This window comes from Gekko japonicus, unplaced genomic scaffold (genome assembly GCF_001447785.1).
Source record: "Gekko japonicus isolate JY-2015 unplaced genomic scaffold, Gekko_japonicus_V1.1 scaffold96, whole genome shotgun sequence".
NCBI classification, from domain to species: Eukaryota; Metazoa; Chordata; class Lepidosauria; order Squamata; family Gekkonidae; genus Gekko; species Gekko japonicus.
Genome location: NW_015168048.1, coordinates 531,358 through 554,152, shown reverse-complemented (window position 1 = coordinate 554,152; position 22,795 = coordinate 531,358). Strand labels below are relative to the sequence as shown.

Below are 22,795 nucleotides of genomic sequence, written 5' to 3'. Positions count from 1 at the left end.
CCTTCGGAGACCTATGGCTGAAGCCATTGTCCTTGAGCAGGTGTCTAGGGCATGTTTAGAGGTATTACTTTGTTGCTTCGCCAGCATCATGCCCTCCTTTTGGATGATGCGGGCTGCCTGACGCTTGTCTTCTGGAAGGTGAACCAGAAGCTCAGAAAGCCTTTCCCACAAAGTGTATTGGTATCTACTCATATACGCTAGGTAATTGGTGGTCTTTACCCCTAGCGCTCCTGTAGAGTAGAAACCTCGTCCGAATGTATATAACTTTCTGCTTTCCTTGTCAGAAGGTGCAGAATGTGTTCTCTTAGACTTGGATGAAGAAGTGACTACCATGGAGTTTGGTTGAGGATGGGCAAATAAGAATTCTACTCCTGTTTCTTGGACTCGGTACATATGGTCCAAGCGACGTGTGGATATTGGAGCCGATGATGGTTTATCCCATGGAGCTTTAGCTGTCTGTAACAGGACCGTGGACATAGGTAATGCTATAGCCGTTGATGTATCAAGCTGCACAACATCGAAGACGGCATCTGTTACCTGTGGATGTGGTTGTACGACTGAAAGGCCAAGGGAGTGTGCCATTCTTTTTATAAGGTCTCCATAGGAGGTTAAATTATCAGATGGAGATATAGGTTGGTCATCGGCTACTGCCTGGTTAGGAGACGGCTGGTCAGGGGAGCTGTGCACATCTGAAGCCCCTGTATCAGAATCCTCATCCACAGAGTCAGAGGAATCGGGCTCTGGTACTTGTACCAGAGTGGTTTTGATCTGACTGGTTGGATCTGTTGACGGTGGGATAGGGAGACTGGGAGGACGATATTGATCCGGTCGATGTCAAGGAGGGTCATCAGAAGGATGATCCGGAGGACGTGAGAGAGTTGCTGAAGGCCTCAATCTATAGGGTGACCGTGATCTGTGGGCAGAGTAACAATCCCAATCAGAGCAACCTACTGGTTCTTCTCCACTTCTTCTCCATAAAATAAGCAAAACGGAGAAGAAAAAGAGGTGGGGGGGAGCCAGAGGGCCAGAGTGAGGTAAACAAAAAAACTTCCCCCTAAATGAAACAAAGTCCTTTTTTAAAAAAAACCAACCAAAATAACAAAGGTAGAAGTGAAAAATAAAGAAAACTGAAGAGAAAACGGAAGAGCCTCTGAGGAGAAAATGCTACCGATCAGACCGACGAAAGGAAGGTGCTTCCAGCGCGGCGGAAAGAAAGGAACTGGCGGGATGTCCGCGCCCACCCCTCTGGGCATGCATGGTGGGGTTCCTGCGCATGCCTGAGGTCTGGGCGCGAAAATCCGTTAAGAGCTTGCTACAGTGCCGATCGATCCAGCACAGGCGCACAGTATCCCATGGGTGTGAAGCACAGAGACCACGTTGAAGATATTTTGGTCCAGTCCACTATTTGAATTACAATATGTTGCAGGAACTCACCTTACTTAATATTTGTTTAACAGCTACAAGAAACTGCTGAGACGTCAATCAGGGCATATTGGGTTTAGTACAAAATGGTGCCCATATTCTCTTTCCTTTTCTTCTCCAGAAGGTAAAATTATCAAATCTGAGCCAATGCATGAACTGATTGTATGATGGCAAACTGAAATTTAATCCAAACAGGATGGAGGTAGTGGGAATTTCTTCTGAACCAGGGACAGCGGTACATCTTGTTCTAACTGAGATAGTTTCCCCTTCCCCACAGCCCAACATATTTGGTCCACAGCTTGAGCCTGATTCTGATCTTTAAGCTACATAAATGGCTCTCCGTGGGTTCCTAGACTCTATCTAAGGTGCTGGTTTTAGCCTTTAAACCCATAAATGGTTTAAGATCAGATACCTGGAAGGCAGCCCGCTCTTATATAAACTTACCCAATTATTTAGACTATCACACAAGGCCTACCGCATGATCTCCTTCCAGGGCTATGTTGATGGTATTTTTACCTGAGGCTTCTAATGCTATGGATATCTCTGGAGCACTATATAGCACTTTTCTTCCTCTACAACTGAAAATGGGTAGAAGGGGTTCTTTGTTGCAGGTGAGTGGGAGGTTGAGTATGGTATACTGTGGTTATTTGTTCATATTTGGCTGTTGTGTTTGTATGTTTGTATGTTTCAAGTATGGCGTGGTGGTTAGTGTGTCAGACTATGATATAGGGGAGACAGACTCAACTCCCTGTTCTGATATGAAGCTTCTTGGGTGAATTTGAGCCAGTTACACTCTTTCAACTTAATCTGCCTCACAAAATTGTTACGAAGTTAAGACACAGAATGGTAAAACAGTGTCTACTGCCCTTAGTTCCTTGGGGAAAGGGTGAGATAAAAATGTACTAAATAAGTAAATCATTTTTCTTAGTTTTAAATTGGATGTTTGCTTGGATTCTTTCTATATTTTTAAGGTTTTCTGAATTGGCAGCCACCTTGTTTTTTGTTTTGTTTTTAAGGGGAATGCTTCAAATAAATGGAAAAAAAGATATTTGGAGAGAAGGCACACATTTGAAAATATAGAGTGCACACACATCAGTGGCCACTGTTTCCCACTGCATGATCACCATCACCACATGTTCATAGATGAAATAACTGGGAGCTCCACTGAGTAGTGGACAATGGAAAATTCATTTGCTGATATACTGCATTTGTTTGTCCCCATCAACTAGCAGATTCCACAATACCCAAGGTAAAAACAACTTCCTCATTATGCATGACAGAAAGCTGTAGTCATCATAAAAGAAAGCTGAAATTTCTTTTTCTTCCATTTCCTTAAATTTCAAACATGTACTGACAAATCAAAGGCTTGAAAATGGCTCTGGAAATAATCTGACAAATTTAAGTCAACTACATTTTGATGAATAATGTCTCTCTTTTTTCTAGAAATATAAAAATGAATTTGGGTCATCAAAACCATGATTGGCACCATGAAGTTTGTTTCAGACAGAAAGCGAAAGAGAGGAAGAGAAAGAGAAAATACAGTATTAACTACCCAGTCTAAATAGTTTGTGGTCATGTGGACTTTTCCTGACCAGCATATTATATACCCCTCTTTTTCTGACAAGAATCTATGCTGTCAGCAATGCTTTAAAAGCAAGAACACCTGAACAGGCATCTAAAAGAAATGAAAGCTGCAGTGCAATCTGTTCTGAAGACTGTCGACACAAGTAAGGCCTCTGGTTGTCAAGAGAAAATTAACATCTATCCTAGAGAAATTGACATTTTGGCCATTGGCCTCTGCCCCTGGCTGCAAATAACAAAGAAGAAATAGAGAAGGGGTTTAAGAATTCCAAATTCTAATCCTGTGACATTAGCAAAAGGCCATTCAGATGGAAGGGGAATCATAATTATATACACAAAGCAGCTCACACAGTTTACCCAGCAAAGGACACAAGCTGTTCTGACTTGCACCAGATCTAGATCTAAACAATCCAGACATATTGCATGTTATTTTTGTTAATCTCTGTGTATAGAAAGTCACTTGATGCTTATGGGATTAGCATTCTAGAAAAATAATCCTAGAGAAAACCACTTAACCTTTAACCTATTTGGAACACTGTACCAAAAATTAAATCACCCCATTGAGGGTTTTCCAGTTGTAATATCACTCCCTAGAAAGACCAATTTTACTTTCAGTTGATGAGTTCTCATCATGCATTCTTTGTAAACAGAAAGTGAGGTAAGACAAACCTCTGCCTAACATGCCAATGAAAGAAACTTGGTTTCGCCTGATGTATGTGGAACAAGGGCAACAATAACGGAATTGCTAGTCTCACAATAAATATCTAGGAAGTGACAGCATTTGAATTGGAACAATATAACCAGTTCTAATTTTTATCTTCCAATCAATATGTCCTTTTCAGCAGCTCTACCTATAAAATGCAGCTACACTGGCATGAAGGAATATTGTTAATCCAACTTTTTTACAAGGCAGAATGCTTAATGCTAATAGGAGGGTTTCTAGAAGCAGTGGAGCCCAAGAGATAGGGGTTTCGTGATCGGGTAAGAAAGCTTACCAAGCACCGTGGTTTTTATCAGAACCCATGACTGGGTTCTCAGAAATCCTCACAAAGTCTCCAAGGAATACTATTACCCTTTCCTACTATTTGAACAGCAAAAGAGTCTACTAATAAAGCTCTACTTCTTCAGAGTGAGTTTTGAAACAGATTTATAAACGAGCAAGCCAAAATAAAGCTTTGTCAAGGTACCCCGTCCTTCACTCTGAGTCCCAGAGTGGCTTACAATCTCCTTTCCTTCCTCTCCCCACAACAAACACCCTGTGAGGTAGGTGGGGCTGAGAGAGAACTGCTCTTGAGAGAACAACTCTGAGAGAACTGTGACTGACCCAAGGTCACCCAGCTGGCTGCATGTGGAAGAGTGGGGAATCAAACCCAGTTCTCCCGATTAGAATCCACTGCTCTTAACCACAAACTGGCTCTATCCTCCTTTATGCCTCCCATTCATGCTGCTGTGGCCAGAAATAAAATTTGGGGAAAGTAATAAGAGTGAAAACAGTGCAACATGCAGTTCATTTGATTTTGAAAACAAACTGGAATTCAAAAGGATTTGGGCCCAGATATTTAAAAGCTTTTTTACAAAAAAATTGAACCGTTTCATTGCTGAATAAGGTTATTGACCTCAAGGTGGAACCTGGAGTTCTTCTGAAATTACAACTGATCTACAGACTACAGAGATCTGTTCCCCTGGAGGAAATTACAGTATTGGAGGAGGGGGCTCCATGGCACCACATCCTCTCTGACCCCTGCCCTCTCTCTAAAGTCTGCTCTCCCCGGGCATTGATCCTGAATCTCCGTGAATGTCCCAAATTGGAGTTGACAACTGCATTTCTGACCAGCTATTTGCCTCTCCCAAATCCTTGAACTTGACATCATTGCTAAATACAAAGCAGGAACATTAAGCAGAAATATGAACTTTCCACGCATCTTGCCATGTACAGAAAGAAAAGCTCATTGGCATATGATAAATACTGGCTGTCCTGCTCCTACCCCTGTTTCATACAGTCTAAATTATAGGACTCCATGTCCCTGGAAAAAAAGCATGAACTGCTTTAACCTTTGCCATGTTCCAATTTTATTTTGTGGAAAGAGGTGCATTCTTGCAGCTATTTCTTTAAATGGGGTAAGAGCACAAAAGGTCAACTTGTTTTCAGTATATTTATTATTTCCTATAGCCAAGTATTAAGGAGCAGGTATTCATATCCCATAGTAGAAAAAGATGAAGTTTAGAAACACTTCCTAAAAGCAAGGAATAATGGTTCCCATAGCTGTGTATTAAGGCCAGCTTCAAACTCTGTTGTGGTTGAATCTTATGCAGCACCAATAGAAGGCGCTGACCTTCCTTAGTAGACACATGTCAGTGCTGAAAGACAATGCTGGGGATTGAAAGGACCCATGTTTATAAGAAGGCATGCATCATGAGAGGCTGCAGTGAGAAGACAGCAGTCAACACTGCACTTCCTGCCTTCCACATCTTGCACCAAAAGAAGCCTTCTTGCAAAAGTGTACAGAATGAACAGAATTGAAACTTATAGATCTTAGACATTGCCCAATATATTCCACAGTTTCATTTTCAGTTCCAGACTCTCTAACATTTCCCTATGAACCCTTCAAACTATATTTTATTTAGCGCCTACTATTATTATTTTAATAGCTCATCTATAAACCTCCAACTCCCCAGGGACAAGGGATGAACCACCATTTGGGAATCACCACTTGTACATCTCTACAAACTGGTACACAAGTGGGGGCAAGGAGAGGCAGCAAAAAAGGGAGAACAAGTCCTAAGTTTACATGGCATTAGCCATAACATGATAATTTCAAGATTTCATTCATCTATAAAGGTCACTGGAAATGTGACACAGCAAAAGAACAAGTACAGGTTGTATTGCATTTGACCTGCACAAAACACATCTAACAGAGATGAAAAATCAATAAATAACAAAGCTGAAGAACCGCAGGTAGGATGGGAAGAAAAACACATATGGAGCAATCCTAAGCAGGTAAACTCTGAATCCTACTCAGGTGTATTCACTGGCGTATACTCCCAGGAAAGTGTTTGTAGGATTGTACTATGCTTTAGGGATGGGCACAGACCAGGAAAAGGTGGTTCAGTTCGGGGTCCGTGGCTGCCCATGAACCGAACCCTGAACTGAACTGGGAGGCCCTGTTTACAAACTAGACTGGTTCATGCAGCTTGTAGCCCTGCAAACCCCATTGAAAGGGATCACAGTCCCTTTAAACAAGGTTTGCAGAAAGTCAAAAAAACAGCTGAGTGGTGGGGAGCAGCTACCGCCCCACCACTCAGCTGTTTCAAGCTGTCATGTGCAGTCCCTTTGAACTTTAAAGGGACTGCCCAAGACAGCCTGAAAAACAGCTGTGTGGTGGGGAAGCACTCCCTGCCGTGCAGTTGTTTCGGGCTGTCTTCAGCAGTCCTTTTAAACTTTAAATGACTGCAGAAAACAGCCCAGAAAACAGCACTTCTCTTCCCCCTTTCTCCTAGCCTCAGTGAGCCTGGGAAAAGGCTTTCCTTCCCCCTTTCTCTTGGCTGTCACACAGCTAGGAGAAAGAGGGGGTGTCACCCAGGAAGAGGCTTCCTTTCTCCTGGCTGATGCGAGCTGTGGCCAGTAGAAAGCTGGGGGTGAAGTGCCACCAAGAAGGCACTTCACCCCTTCCATTTAAGCCCTTCTTTCTGCTCCCTGCAGCTTTTCACGGGAAGCAGAAAGCAGGGCCATTTCAATAGCCCTGCTTTTGCTCCCTGTGAAAAGCCATGGGGAACTGAAAGCAGGGTTTAAATGCCTCTGAGACATTTAAACCAAACAGCTGAGCTCCCAGCCACTCAACTGTTTCTCCTTAAGAGCTCTCTGCTCTTCATGAACTATCAACAAGCTGCCACAAATTATGCCAAAATTTGTGGTAGTTCATCTGAGTTCTTCAGTTCATTAACTTTGGTTCACAAACCAGAAACAGGCCAATATTCAGGATGAACGTTGGTTCATCAGCCAGTTCGTGCCCATCCCTACTATGTTTTGTCAATATCAATTTGCATTGTCAGTTCAGAAGTTTAAGAAAGTGCTGTTTGTACACTTTCCTTTTTTCAACATTCCACTCAGATTGCATATCTCAACCAGGTCTGTGGCTGCACCTTCTTTACAAGTATCACACTCCTGACCTTTAATGATGTAACATCAATCTGGGACAAAACTCATAGGCAACTAGCTAGGTCTGTACCTCAAAATTAGTACAGAGCCAGAATGAATCTCTAACACATCACCAAAAGAAACTGTTTCCTTCCAGAAAATGGGTACTCTTTGCTACAGTTACAGGTTTAGTTACAGATCTGTATGGGACACACAGCTTTAGTAGGACAAAAGCCCTTATTACTCGAGTGAATGATAAGGCAGAAGTGCAAGCAATTTTGGATTAGCCATGGCTAGTACTAGTACACACACAATCACACAATGAATGACTAACAGTTCAGGATGGGGGAGAAAGGGGGGAATTCACACACAAGAATTTATCCCACGACCCATACTCAGTCTCTTAACCCTGATTATCATTAAATTGCATCTATCCTGGAAGTCCAGGTAGTACCAATTACAAAAGCTGAAGATCTTGAAAAAAATACTGGGTACTAATGGAGCAAACATCCTTTCAATTTGATCATAAATGAAGAGCATCACTCTTGAACACTTGAAAAAACGGTTGCTTTTTTGTATCCTCAAAACTATCATGATGCCAGCACATGCACTTTCTTGCACCTTTCCACACAGCTGATCACAGCCTAACAAATCACCTCTAATATAGCCATCCCACCTAACAAAAAAAATATCATTCAAAAGATGTACTTCTGTTCATTACCTCAAGCTGGCTGGGGGTTGCTGGTGGAGGGAGTTACATTGCCCATACTTCTAAATACTTTAGCCTAGCCCAATTTGCCTGAATGACTGACAAAATCTGAACACTTTCCTGTTAATCCAGCAATATTTGCAGCATTCTTGCACTGCCACCCAAGAACTATAGTTTGCTCTAGTAAAGTCTGTTCATACATCAACCTGATAAATAATGCTGACTATGCAGGTGCAAACTGTATATTCCATTGCTGCAGGCTGGGAGCTGTAGTTTTACCCAGTAACTTCTGAACATGTTCCAACAGGATGAATACCACTGACTAATGCCATTGAGTGTGCAGTTACAGAACTAGCAAATACTCATGAAATGTATCTGATTTGACCCAAAGGTGTGTGTAATCCAGCAAGCTGAGAAATGGTGAGAATGCACTAACAACAGCTGCCTAGCTATGCACCACACTGAATGCAAAACTACTTGAAATATTACCTGTGGTTTTCACAGCAGAGAACCTGTTACAAACACTAAAAAATTTAAAATACTGCATAGCCAGTTAGCACAAATATACACATGGGAAGTACACTGATAAATGGTCACAAACTTAAATAAAATAGAGATAAAATCATTCATTTGCTATTACTTGTGGTCAATGTTCCCTCTAAGCTGTGGAGTCCCATGAGCCAAAATCCTACTTTGTGAGCTACTGGCATTAAAGTTGTGAGCAGGTGATTTGGCTACTGCATCAATTAGTTGGCTCTGGAGCCATCTTTCTTGAGCTAAGACAAAAATGCGTGAGCCGGAGGCAAAAAAACTGTGAGCTAGCTCACACTAACTCAGCTTAGAGGGAACACTGCTTGTGGTTATTTTCAAACAAATAATCAATTCATTTGCATGCATTACTTGACAGAGGTATACATGCAGATATTTCCAATTGAAAACGGTGTTCAGTTTCAGATAGGAAACAACCTGATCTGAAACTAAACAGGGAATTTCAGGCACTGCTTGGAATGCAAAATATCTAAATGCTTACTCCTTTTACTTGACTTACAAAGAGACTGACATTGTGAACAAAGGTAAATTCAATTTCTGAACACTTTATTTGCAGAAGATGAATCATTTTTATTACTAGGTACCATAATCATGTGTCTCAAAATACAGTTGTTAATTTAGATATCTATACTGGTAGGTCGCTAGACCAAAACACTTTGATTCGCAACAGCCCAGCTTAACAAATAAAGGCACCTTGAGCCCTCAATGCTTGATCCAGCACGGGAGAACCACAAGCAGGGACAGGCTCTTATATGTGCAAATGAAGCACATCTGCATCATTACGGGCATCAAAGCCTCCCTGACCCATCTCTGCATCTTTTGATGCAGATTCTGTTACAGTATTACAAGATCTGGGACGTGACGGAAGACTGGGGTAACCACATGTAGCTTTCCCCCCATTTTACCCTTAAGAGAACCCTGTGAAGTAGATGAAGATTGAGAGAGTGAGGATTTGAGTCTTCCAGGTCTAGTCTGACACTGAAGTCACAACAGCACTGGCTTTTTATTAGGCCAAACCACATTAGAAAGCTATTTAACAACGTTCCTGTGACTATATAGGCGGGGTCCATAATGGGTGGGGTCCAAATAGCTTTTCTTCTTGTGAAAAAGGAAGCAGGGGTGTAAGGAAGAGACCAGCTTGTGTGTAAAACAGCAACACTGAAGAACCGAAAGAGGGCAGGAGGGGGAAGAGCAACCTTACAAGTTATTGCAGGAACTGCCCGGTTCTTAGCTTCACAAGAGCTGCACAGCTGAGATATCTTAATTAACAGCTGGACTGGATAGAGGGAGGGGTAGCATCTTAACAGGTCCTTGCAAGGATAAAAGCCAAAAAGGTGAGGGGGGGAGCGCGTGTCTTTTGGGCAGGATTTTTCCTACCTTTTGGAGTTTGAGTAAGTTTCAGCTGATTTTAATCACTGTTTGTATTCTGGCAACCAGAATGAAAAACATAAGTGATTCGCATTAATTCAGAAAGAAGGGACCACCACACACACCCCTCCTTTTTGCCTAGATCACTGGCATAGCTAAGTAGTCGCCCTAAGCCTACTGTAAAGCAGGGAGGGCGGGCTATAAATTCGATAAATAAATAAATAAATAAATAAAATACTTGAGCTCAACACAGATGACAGGTTCCCTAAGTGTAACATCTGTGGCACTGTTTATTTTCTAAACCAGCTTAACCAGATCCTGCATACACGGCTGCCACCTACAGGCTGAACAATTACCATCCTCCAAAAAAAATGTTCATTTCTCATTTGATTTATAAATAATTTCAGTGTTTAATCTCTGCTTGAATAGAAGTAGCAAGCCATGTTTTCTCAGCAAGGTTATAAGGAGGCCTACTAGAGCAAAGACACCAGGTTTGCAGAAAGGCTTTCACATAAAGGAAAATGGCACATGTAACAAGACATTGTAATGAATAACCCATAAATTTACAGGGATGACATCAGTGGCAAAAAAAAATGTTCATTTCTCATTTGATTTATAAATAATTTCAGTGTTTAATCTCTGCTTGAATAGAAGTAGCAAGCCATGTTTTCTCAGCAAGGTTATAAGGAGGCCTACTACAGCAAAGACACCAGGTTTGCAGAAAGGCTTTCACGTAAAGGAAAATGCCACATGTAACAAGACATAGTAATGAATAACCCATAGATTTACAGGGATGACATCAGTGACAACTGTGTGCATTTTCCTGCACAAGCACATATATGTGCTTCAGCTTGGTATTCCATAAGTATAAAAATAGAACAGAATGGACTCTGCTGATCACACTATTCCCTATTTACAATCAACTAGTTTATCTTGCCTTACACCCCCTATGTCCCCCAACTCTCTTTAGTGATGTAAGCAATGGAAGCAAAAAAACTCAACATTCCTAAAGCACATTGCAAATAGTCATCTTAGCTGTGATATGATCTGTGGTTCTTACAGGCAGGGGAAGGAAACAGGGAGGGGAAAAGGGGGTTGCAGAGGCACACAGCGACTCAAGTGGAGTAAAACAGGCCACAGCTTTATTGATTACAGCAAGACCATTGGAGTGACATAGACCAAGGATCCAGACATTGGTTGATCCACCTGCCAACTGATGAAACCCAGCCCACCTGCTGGGCAGAAAACTGGAATGGCAATCAATGTTCCCTCTAAGCTATGGAGTCTTGTGAGCAAAAATTCTACTTTGTAAGCTACCAGCATTAAAGTTGTGAGCTAGCGATTCGGCTACTGTGTAAATTAGTTTGCTCAGGAGTCCCTCCTTCCTTGGCTAAGACAAAAATCTGTGAGCCGGAGGGTAAAAAACTGTGAGCTGGCTCACACTAACTCAGCTTAGAGGGAACACTGATGGCAATTCTGGTGGATCCACATGGATGCAAGCTGCTGCATGGTTCCCTTGTCTGGAGTCGGGTGACAGCCCCCAAGCTGGACACGTCACTGGAGAGCTTCATCCCCAAGACCACTTAAGGGAGTCCCCACCCAGGGCAGGCTTGCACAGTCTTCCCTCCTCCGCCAGTTGATCTGGCCCAATGATTGAAACTGCCCTATTTAGGAAACACTAAAAGATGGATTTGTCTTCCAAAAGATATGTAATTAAAACTTTTTAAAAAATAAAGGGGTTAAAAGGCAGATCATAATACATTTTGAAAACCCCTCTGTTTAATCAGTACAGTCCCCCCCCCCCAATTGAAATCTTTCTATAGTTCTGGCAAGATTCCCCAGGGGCCTAAAAACTTTTAACAAACTGCAAAAAAATATATGAATGCTTAGTATATTCTCATCATTTCACAAGGATAAACAGATATTTTAAGACTTGTACCAAAGTACTGAAGGGAACTAAACAAATGCAAAGTACAACAAAAGGGAAATAAATGCAAAGTACTACAAAACATAATGCCAGAGGAATCCAATTTGGTCCCATGAATTATTTCCTTTGGAAGAAATATACTTGCTCTGTCATTGGGTAAAGGAATGGATTAGAGATATAACATAAAACCAAGCATCAAGCTGTCTAACATTTATTGAAGCAAGGGGCATTTATGAGCACCACACTCTTTTATAGTGTTGCTCATTAATGGCATACTTTTCAAACCACAGGAGTGAGAGGATTTTATGGTACTAATGCTGAGAAGCAGCAAGGAAAGACTGAAGCCATCTGTCTGTTCCCCCCTGGAGTGTTAATTCTACTGGTCACACAGAACGCAAAACAGGGCAACTAAAATAGATCAGCTGTGTTTCCTGGTCTGGCACCACCTCTCCCTACTTCACCCACTCTTATTGTACATCATGTGCTAGCTCATTTTATCCTCTCTCTCTCTGTTTATTTTACAACACCAGTACAAACTCTGTTACATGTCACTCAGCAAGTGAAATGACTGAAAAAGAATGCCAACTTCTTTTATCAAATGAGTGACAGATTCCACTGCAAGAGAAAAATTCTTTACTAATGACCTCTACTGAATCTCTACCCACGGAACCACTGATCTGAATACTGTGCTCCCACTGTTCTTGAATGACAGATTGGATAAGTTAAATATGACTGACATTATTTCTCCATCAGGTTCAAGCTTCCATACTAAAGAACACTTGAAAGAGGTAATGGAAATTCTTATTTCATATTACCAGCTATGATAAATAGGATTTGCTTAAACTAGTGTCCGAATTAAAAGCTCAAGATTTTTAACAAAAAATAAAAGCTTAACTAAATGCTTGGTTTTATTTGAGATTTTAATTAGAGGCAAGTGATTCCTCCCCCCAGTCACTATCATTAGAGTTGATGCTTCCTTCCTCACATTCCCTGTGTTTAATCCCTCAATGTCTCTCCTACCCCCTCCCCCACTCCTTCACTCTACAATTCCTGTCTCTGAGAAATTGTAGACATAGTTGATGCAGGCTCAGCAAGATAAGCCATGAAACTATTTCTCAGATACAGCCACATTTCCAACAGAACTCCCTCTCCCCCCACTTTCGAGAGAGAGACATGCGCAGCAGGCACACAAGACAGAGAAAAAGCAAGATGGATGAAGAGACTTCTATACATCTTTCTGTAGACTTGATGCTCCGATTTGGGGCAACAGTTTAGCAACTGGTCACTTGTATTGTGGGAAGGAATCAACAGAAAACCACTTATCGCCCCATCCCATTTAAAAAAATGTGTCATAGGCTGCATTCAGACATCAGAACAAGGCTTAATTGCATCACGATTTCTGCACAGACAAAACTTCTCACCATGCTTGCCTGCATGTGAGAGCCTGGCTTGAAACAAACTCTGATTCCCTATGATGTGATATCTGAGTACATACATGTGTTTCAGTGATAAAATAAAGAGTAGTCCTCAAAGTATTTTCCAAAAAAAATTAGCCTTTTTTTGAAATTTTCAGAAAGAAAGCCACTAGTAATCAATCCTTAAATAATACACTAAAGACTTATGACATTATAAATATATATTCAAACTACTAGATCAGGGATGTCAAACATATAGCCCGTGGGCGGGAACCAGCCCATTCAGGGCTCTTATCCACCCTGCGAGCAATTGATTACCTTTACTGCCGGATGACCGAGACTGTGCATTATGTCCCTGTATACTGTCCCAGTGCTAATGGTGGTGAAAGTGGAAGGGCGGGCATCAGGGAGATACTTTAAGGAAATACCGTAAGAGTGTTAATGGTTTAAGCCTGTTCACGTTTTGAGTAAGAAATAATATCGTTAATTGAGTTTGCCTGTCTCTTTTAAAAAGTTGTTCTTCCCCCAAAGAGTGATTAACACATGGAATTCACTGCCACAGGAGGTGGTGGAGGCTACAAGCATGGACGGCTTCAAGAGGGAATTAGATAAACATATGGAGCAGAGATCCATCAGTGGCTATTAGCCACAAGGTATAGATAGGAACTCTGGGCAAGTGATGCCCTGTATTCTTAGTGCTTGGGGGGGGGGCAACAGTGGGAGAGCTTCTAGTGTCCTGGCCCCACTGATGGACCTCCTGATGGCACCTGGTATTTTTGGGCCCTGTGTGACAGAGTATTGGACTGGATGGGCCATTGGCCTGATCCAACATTGGCTTCTCTTATGTTCTTAAGTTTATACCTCCAGTACCTGGCATTACATTTTATGGCACACATGGCCGACCAACAAAGTGATATTTATGTCAGATCCAGTCTTTATAACAAATGAGTTTGACACTTCTGTACTAGATCGGTGGGTAGAGTAGAGGTCCCAATCAGAATAACTGGCAGGTGACAACCAAGGCATGGAGGATGAAGGAGGGTAGGCTCCATAAAGGTAGTGGAGCTGCCTGTGATCCCACACAACCACTGGGGGGGGCGATGGATGAAAGGACCGAGGAGACCTGTCCCTAGAATAGTCACGTCTTGGGGAGCGATAGCGTGGGGGTACATAGTCTCCCCCACTGATATCGAAAGTATGGTGCCTGTCATGTGATGATGTCTAGTGATAGCGACAGGTCAATGTCGATGCGTGTCGATGTCGACTGGAGAAGGCAATTGGGAGGATGCCAAAGAGCACTCCGATGGGGAGCATTCCCTCCTAGGCGAATGGCTGAGTATCTCCATGTCATCGATATTGGGAAAAGGTTGTACGTCATCCGGTATCACGGGGTTCAGTGGAGAATCCAGTAGTCGTATAGGCGGTGCCATCGAAATCAAAGGGGTATCTGACACTGGAGCGCTGGCGCTGAGTGGGTGCACCTTCGTGGTCATGCCAGGTTCAGGACCCATATCCTTCGCAGACCCACTCGCCTTAGGGGGTTTAGAACTGCCCTTTTTGGTGGTCTTACAGCCCTTATAGGCTTTGTCCGTTGTTGTTTTTTCTTAACGGGAGTGGAAGCGGACGATTGTGTTGTTGGTGCTGGACGCTTTAACGTTGGTAGGATGATGTCGGAGGCAGGCCTCGATGCCAATAGGGCCGTCGATGTCGACGGTTTGGAAATTAGATTGGACTCCATGCCGGAAGCCTCAGGAGCTAACACAGATTCCAAAAGGTCCACCCAAAGACGCGCCGTTCTATTTTTCCTAGTTTGATTGGAAAATTTGGCGCAATGCTGGCAGGAGTCTGGACAGTGGGCTTCTCCCAGGCAAAAAATACAAAGGGTGTGATCGTCCGGGGGGGGCAAGTTTACTGCCACACTTAGTACAGCGTTTAAAAAAGCCCCACTTCTTCACCATAAAAGTTCGAGGGCGAAGAATAGAAAAGAAAAAAGGGGGAAGGGGGGGAACAAACGGCCTGAAGGCCTAACTGAGGGGAAACATCCACCCCCTCACCCAACGAACAAATCAAAGTCTTTTTATTTTTTAGTTTTTTAAAGAGAAAAACGAAGACAAAACAGGAGGATGGAAAAATAGAGGAAAAGGATCCAAAGAGTGAGAGAGAAAGTATGAAAACCTCACCGACCAGAAAGAGCTGTTCACAGTTCGGCTGTGAGAAAGGAACTGGCGGGATCTCTGCGCCCGCCCCTCTGGGCATGCGTAGTTGGGTTTCCTGTGCGTGCCTGAGGTTTGGGCGCGAAAATCCATTTGAGCTTGCTACAATACCAATCAGTTCAGCGTAGGCACACCAAACCCATGGGTGTGAAGCACAGAGACCACGTCAAAGATGTATACATTCTTGTTCTCACCCCCCACATCTCCATGGCAACCAAGCCCAAGAAGGGGCCAGGTTGACACTTGGGCACAGCCAGAGGCATAAGCCTTTGCTGCAAATCAAAATACTCTTTTAGTTTGCCTCTGAGCCTGTGACTGAGCTCCCAAGTGAACTGGGCCAATATAGGCAGGACTAGCCTAGGACATGTTGTATTGTACTATTTACTTCTGTTTGCTTATTTAAATTGTATTTTTAAGCTGTTTGGGTTCCCACTAGGGAGAAAAACAGGTAAAAATCTTTAAACACAGCATGAATTTTACTCTTCTTTTTTTTTCCAGATCAGCTATTGACTTCTCCTGATAGAAGCGACCAGAAGTCAGTCTGCAAGAATGAGGCCTGAACCTGAGGTATTAAAGTACTACTTTTCCTGTATGAATAGGAAAAGTCAATTAAGATTTTTATCTAAGGCCGTTGCCTGGGGACAACCTACTTGATGGTCTTCAGTCATTCAGTGGATATTTAACTAAGAACCTTTTCTGTGAAAGCACTGCAGTTGTGAAATTTTCTCCCAAAGAAGTTTTCTGACACAAGTCATTTAGATATGATAAACAGAACCTGTCTGACTGTGCTAATAATAATAATTATCATCATCGTATGGCATTGTGTGTAGAATAGCCAGGAGATCTGAAGATTGTCTGACAGCCACAAGTTCTAGCTCTTAGCATTCTGCACCACTATGTAGTGAGCTATACTTGTTTTTAGGGGTTCAGAGACCTCTGAAAGAACTGTGACTGGCCCAAGATCACTCAACTGGCTTTATGTGAAGGACTGCAAAATCAAACCCAGTTCTCCAGATTACAGTCCACCACTCTTAACCACTACACCAAACTGGCTCATCAGATATCTGATGAACTGTGCATGCACATGAAAGCTCATACCCAGAATTAAGTTTTGTTGGTCTTAAAGGAGCCACTGGACTCAACCTTTGTTCTGTTGCTTCAGGCCAACACAGCTGCCCACCTGAATCTATTTAGGTGGGATATAAGTAATTTTTTTTCCAGTAGTGGGAGATGTTTTATGAGTTTTAATTGGTTTCTGAGTGAACGTGTGTAGTTCAAGAAACAGAAATTTGTTCCCTGGGATTTACTGAAGTAAAGAATAAAAGGAAACACATAACTCACCGATCCACTGCTTCTACATCAAAGCAAAACCTCTTCTCTATGGAATCAGTTTTCCGTCGTGTACAAGATTTGAGGGTAATGGCTTCATCTTCTCCCTGGCAGAAGAAGCAATGAGCAGGACATGAAAAGAAATTCACACTGTTAACAGCCTTGTTCTAAATCCCAGTTCTGTTAATTTTGTAAGTAATGAAGGTGTTGACTTACATAATCAAGGTTTCACTGTAACCAGCAAACTATCCTTCCTAAACTTACAAATTTTCATTGTGAATATCCTTCAACCTTAGAACTGATTAAACAGAGTCTTGACTATGGCAGCCCATGCCACAGTAATGGTTCTAGAAAACTTATTTATTTTAAAAATTGTATTTCTATTTCTGTATTAAAACACTTATAACCCATCTTTCCTCACAGTTCAGTCAGCATGGTTTTTATTTGGAGACTGGGTCTTGCAAGTTTGCCATAATCTTTGACAACATTTTGTGGAGCACAAGCAATAGACTGCAGCTGACTACCGCCACACTGCCTTTATTTAGCCACATTGCCTTTATTCAGAAAAAAGCCCCCCCCCCCCAAAAAAAAAGATACTGGAAGAGAGGGAATGGGCCTTGGGCTTCTTCCATACAGCAAAAAGGTACAGAGGAGAGGACTTTAGCCTCACAGGGCAAAGGAGATCTCTCATCTTCCTTATTCACCTTCTTATTCTACTAATAAGATCCCAAATATCAATTATGTTAACTGTCTTATCACTGGCTTATCATATGAACAGTAAAATAAAGACAGAACAAATATAGAACCTTTAGTCTGATACATTTACATTTATGTTGCATTACTGTGACTGTGTTCCACGTTTTGTGCAAAGGCCGATAGTGATTAATTTACCTTTACATGGGCCCAAATTTGCCCATTTTCAGGACACAGATCCTGAGTACTATTCACTGTAGATCATCACTAGGAGGGATTTTGGCTTTTGGAGTACACTTACCAAATGAGAAGCTTTGATATATATGGGGATTAATTCTTGATTGCTTAAACATGTCAAGGCTAACTTCTCAATTCTTCCCAAAGGCTCTTTTCAACTGGATCACTGTTTGCCTTTGGTGATGTAGTCATGTCAGGTTTATACCATAAAAGATTTCATAAAGCATGCTGTGGCAGAATTAGTCACGTTTTGAACTTGCAGAGGAAACCTGACACAACCATGTTACAATGTCAGTCATTTTCATGATGAAAACAAACCAAAAGAAACAAGAAGCATGAATAAGCACTACACCATGTGAGGATAAACCCATGACAAATACGGAAAATTAAAGCTTCTCCAAACCATAATTCTCATACATGGGCAATCGCTATACATACTATATAGCTGCCCTGAGCCGACACTGGAAAGGCAGGGTATAAGTATTTTAATAAATATACTAAATCTTACAACTGCAGCCCTCAAGTTCTTTATAGCAACCATTCCAGAAATCAAGGCAATTCCTGGTAAGAGTCGGTGGAGGTAGAACTTCTGAATTACTGGCTGATTCAAGCATTCTCTGACCTTGAATTATACTGCAGGCAAAAAGGCAAAAATCAGGCTTATTCCACTGAGGAAGCAGTACTTATGAAGCGCACTAGATGCATGAAAAGTGGTAATTTAGAGCTGAGGAATCACTTGACCCAGAAAGAGGAGTAGGAAGAAAACTATTTTAAACAGCAGAGCTGCAGATCCTTATAGACATGGGAGGATTGCCAACGCAAATGTAAATAAGCAAAATGCTGCAGGGCAAGACAGAGTGAATGTAATGATTCACCCATAACCAGTGAGCTTCAAGAGCACCTGCTATTACTGCTGAAGTCATCTCCTGTGCTGCACGGATTAAGAAAAATGCAATCTCCCTGGTTGCAGAAAGGACAACTTTGTTGAAATTCCTATTTTAATTGCCTGTGAGGCTTCCTTGAGAAGCAGCCTTCTTTGGAGAAAATGCTTTTCATGTTAACCCTTTCTCACAACAAGATCTCTCTCATACAACTGTGCATGTCTTCAGATAAAGTCCAGAAGGAACCATTTCAGGACTCAGTTCCCAACTCATGGACCTGGATTTTTTTTAAAAATACACACATACAAAAAAAAACCTCCAGAAAGTAACATAAATGGGCCACATTTCAGTATCACAGAAGCCTGTTGAAGAGAATCGTAATGCACAGTTAGAGTTAGTAAAGGTTTTGCCCAGTTAACCTAATTTCAAATATGCATTCTAAAGAATTTTCCTGTTGGTGTTAATTAATTAAACAAAAAACAAAAGTGAAATTCTTTACAGAGACCCTGAAGTAGGAAAATTTAATTCTGAAGCAACAATGCCTTTGGTAGAGAAGCTATTACATTCTTTCATAGAAGGAGTTTTAAATCTGAACACAGAATAATAGCATTGGTGCACCATGTTACTCTACAGTCTCACACTTTTTGCTAATCCAGCAGTCTACCCCTTTAGCTCAATGTTAAACGGACAAAACAAGTATACTACGGCAAATATACTCTTGCCTGGGGAAGAGTACTACAACAGTGAAAGGGAAATGCAGCTACCCTTTTAATTTCTTAAGGGCCAGTGCTATTTACCCAGGGCACTGCAGTAGGCAGTTGTACCTTTTATCAGCTAGGAAGGTTATATTTTCTTTTAATTGTACTTCCATGGAAAGAATAACTACTCTAAAGGAACCTACAAGTAACAGGGACAAACTGCTACACCAAATCCTTAAAGATAAAGAACCAAATTGTGAGCAAGAAGATACTGTATCAAGACAGAACCAGGTGTTCTTCAAAAAGACTTTTATCGCAAGAAAGGAAGATAAACTGTCTAAAGAAGTAGGACCTTCAAAAGTGAAGAGATTGTCATGTATAGAAACATTTAAACCTGTGAAAACTAAGTTTTTCCAGGAAGAAAAAAGGGTAAAAACCAGGCAATCAAGCATTGTACCAAGCCAAATATTCCCCAATGTAAAGCAAACTCATAAAGTCCCTATAAAGGGAAAAGACACAGAGACAAGAATCTATCCAAGATGACTACTGCTCCATCCCAGAATGGAAAAAAAGATAGAAAATATGCAACCAAACATGAACTTAGGTTCAACGCTGTTAACTGCAAACCAAACTTATATGGTCTAAAAGGGGAAAAGATACAAAGACAACATTTTACTGATGAGGATATTTGACAAAAAAGAAGAAAACTAAGATTTATATACTATCTAGGGTTGCAAAAATATTACGTTAGTAGTTAATCTGCATTAGTCATGCTGTAAAGGAGTGATTTGAACTGATGTAATACAAGAAATTAAGCTCTTTTTAGTGCTGTATTTTTCTTTTTGGAAAACTAAAAAAAATTAGTGATAGGCTAAACGATGGAGAAACTATAGAATAATAGGTGGAAGTAAACCACAGAAGGATCCTGATGCTTATGTTCATTAATAATTAAATACCAAGTCAGAATGAAAATAGATGTATATACATGTTTTGCAGTAAATTGTATTGGCAAGAAGAACAGAAAAGGAAATAATTCCATCAAGGGTCAGAACAGATGGATAAATATGGAAAATTTGTAGCAGAGCCTTTGATTTTGCATTATTAAAGGAAAACAATGGTAGAATGTTTAGATAACTCTCAAATGAATTTATTAATGTACTATTTGTCATTTAGGCTTGCAAAATATTAGTGTATTAGTTAATTTACATTAGTTAAGCTATACGGGAGGGATTTGAACTGATGTAGTACAAGATACCAAGCTCTTTTTATGTTGTATTGTTTTTGTTCATTTGTTTGTTTTTTGGAAAACCAATAAAAATTTATCACAAAAAAAGAAAAGAAAGAATAAGGAGTTTGGACGTGCTATTGAGAAATGATGGTAACTAGCTTTGACCCTACTGAGTAGCCTCTCCACAATCTCAACATGAATCCTATGATTATTTGGATAATTCTGCTCTGACTGCCGATATACCAATTTCCACTTACCCCCTTTCCACCAGACTTCTGATCAAATGGCACCATAATTATACGCTTAGAGTCACTCTGATAGGTGCAGTAATGCTTAACCCAGGATGTTCCAAAGTGACCTACAGCATAAACGAAATGTTACAATATACACAAAAAAATCTTAGTATTCACTGATGACAAAGCAGATCTGGTTTTTATTAAACAAAATTTTATGCAATTCTATTCACCTAATTTCACAAAGCCAAAAAAAGAAGAAGAGATTGGATTTCTACCCCGCCCTTCACTTGGAGTCTCAGAGCAGCTTACAAACTCCTTTCCCTTCCCCTCCCCACAACAGACACCCTGTGAGGTGGATGGAGCTGAGAGAACTCTGACACAAACTGCTCTTTTTCAAGGACAGCTGTGCCAGAGCTTGTGACTGACCCAAGGTCACATCAGCAGGTGCAAGTGGAGGAGTGGGGAATCAAACCCAATTCTCCCAGCTTAGAGTCCGCGCACTTAACCACTATACCAAACTGGCTCTCAAAAGAAGGATTCCTCCACCAGCTTACTGAGAAACTATCACTAGAAGCATATTAACTTGCTCAAGATTCCACTGTGGAGTTCCATAGTCTCAAAATAAAAGCACTTACGCTTTTCTTGGACATATAAGTAACCCTCCATTGTGAATGGACTGATGTTTTTGTGCTCATGGGGATTCTCCTTCATCTTCTTCATCAAGGCCTCAACCTCTGATCGCGTTCCTTCAAAACGGTTTCTTGTCTGCATTTATGGGAGAATGCAAGAAAGGATGTTAGGTAGCCCTTGCCAGCCCTTAAACTCCCAGGACTTTAGGAAGTATCTACTCTCTGCACTAAAATTAACAGCCACTAACTATGTTCTTCTCTAACCTTAACTAATTTGCTGGAAACCCTCAAAGCCATCTCTCATGGGGGGCTATGGCTACCCCATTAAACAGTGAAGTCAGCTGGGCTGAGGCAAGGAGTGGAGAGCACATGCTGCTGTGTGGGAGCTATGAGAGAGTTGGGTTCTTTGTAGCCTGAGAGAGAGTGGTTCTGTTTAAGTCTGTTTGGGGCTGTTTGTGATTTGGGGGTTGTTGGAGGCTGAGTGAGTTGCTGTGGAGTGCTGCTGATTGCAAGCCCTGCCCCCTATTGTGCTGGGCTCTGCTGTGCTGGGCAGGAAGGGGCATTTTGAAAAAAAAGGCTGCTCCTCGCCAGAGGCAGAGCCGAGTCAGCTGGGCTGAGGCAAGGAGTGGAGAGCACGTGGTGAGTTGCTGATAGAAGGTAAGGGATTTTTCTTTCTCCCTTTGCCTTCCCAGCTGCTGTGTGGGAGCTGTGGCTCTTAGCCTGTGGGTCTTGCTTGGAGGCCTTGTAAGAACCTGAGTAGAGGGCTGCTACTGAGTTCTGGAGAGAGAACTGCTGGCAAGGTAGCAATTTGGTCAGTCTCAAAGTTTTCAGGGTACATCCCCACAACAAGAATTTACGTTGCATTTTGAGGGAGGTTCCTGAGGCTGTAGAAGATTTGCTCCTGGGGAGATGGATAATGAAGGATCTATTCCAGTGACCTGTCAGAGTTGTGCCATGATCATTTTTCTGCTTTGCCAGGAAATGCATTATATATGCTGCAAGTGCAAGCTTATAAGAATGCTTGAGGAGAAGGTGGGAGAACTCGAGGCACAAATCTGTACACTGAGGAACATCAGGGAGGGAGATAGGTTTTTAGACGTGAAGGAAGAGGGGCTCCTGAGAGAACAGCATATCCTAAGCAAGAGGAAGGAAGTAACAAGGAACAGGTGAGTGAGTAGCAGAATGTGACCTTGAGGAGTAAGATAATCAGGAAACACTCACAGCCAGTGGAACTGCAAAATCGCTACCAGTCGCTTCTGATGGTGGAAGTTCAGAATAGCACATTCTGAGATCAAAAGGATATGACTGACACACAAACACATAGGCAGAGAAGGAACCAAGCTATCCCACGGAGGAAGAGACGAGTTGTGGTGGTTGGTGACTCCCTACTGAGAGGGACGGAAGAAGTTGTGTGTAGACCGGACAAGGAATCTCGAGAGGTTCGTTGTCTTCCTGGAGTGTGTATCTGAGAAGTGACTAAGAGAATTCCAAGACTGGTCAAGATCTCTGATCGCTACCCGCTCCTGCTGATCCATGTGGGAACGA

General features: G+C 41.8%; 1 protein-coding gene across 1 annotated transcript in view; it reads right to left on the bottom strand.

Moving 5' to 3' along the window:
* ARHGAP26 (Rho GTPase activating protein 26) overlaps positions 1-22,795 on the bottom strand; it is a 456,611-nt gene that overhangs the window by 294,849 nt on the left and 138,967 nt on the right. The window contains exons 8-10 of the mRNA XM_015414327.1: positions 21,257-21,386; positions 20,643-20,743; positions 16,661-16,755 (exon numbers count right to left, since the gene is read on the bottom strand). Of these exons, the coding sequence (XP_015269813.1) occupies positions 16,661-16,755; positions 20,643-20,743; positions 21,257-21,386 (326 nt within the window). The remainder of the gene's footprint in view (positions 1-16,660; positions 16,756-20,642; positions 20,744-21,256; positions 21,387-22,795) is intronic.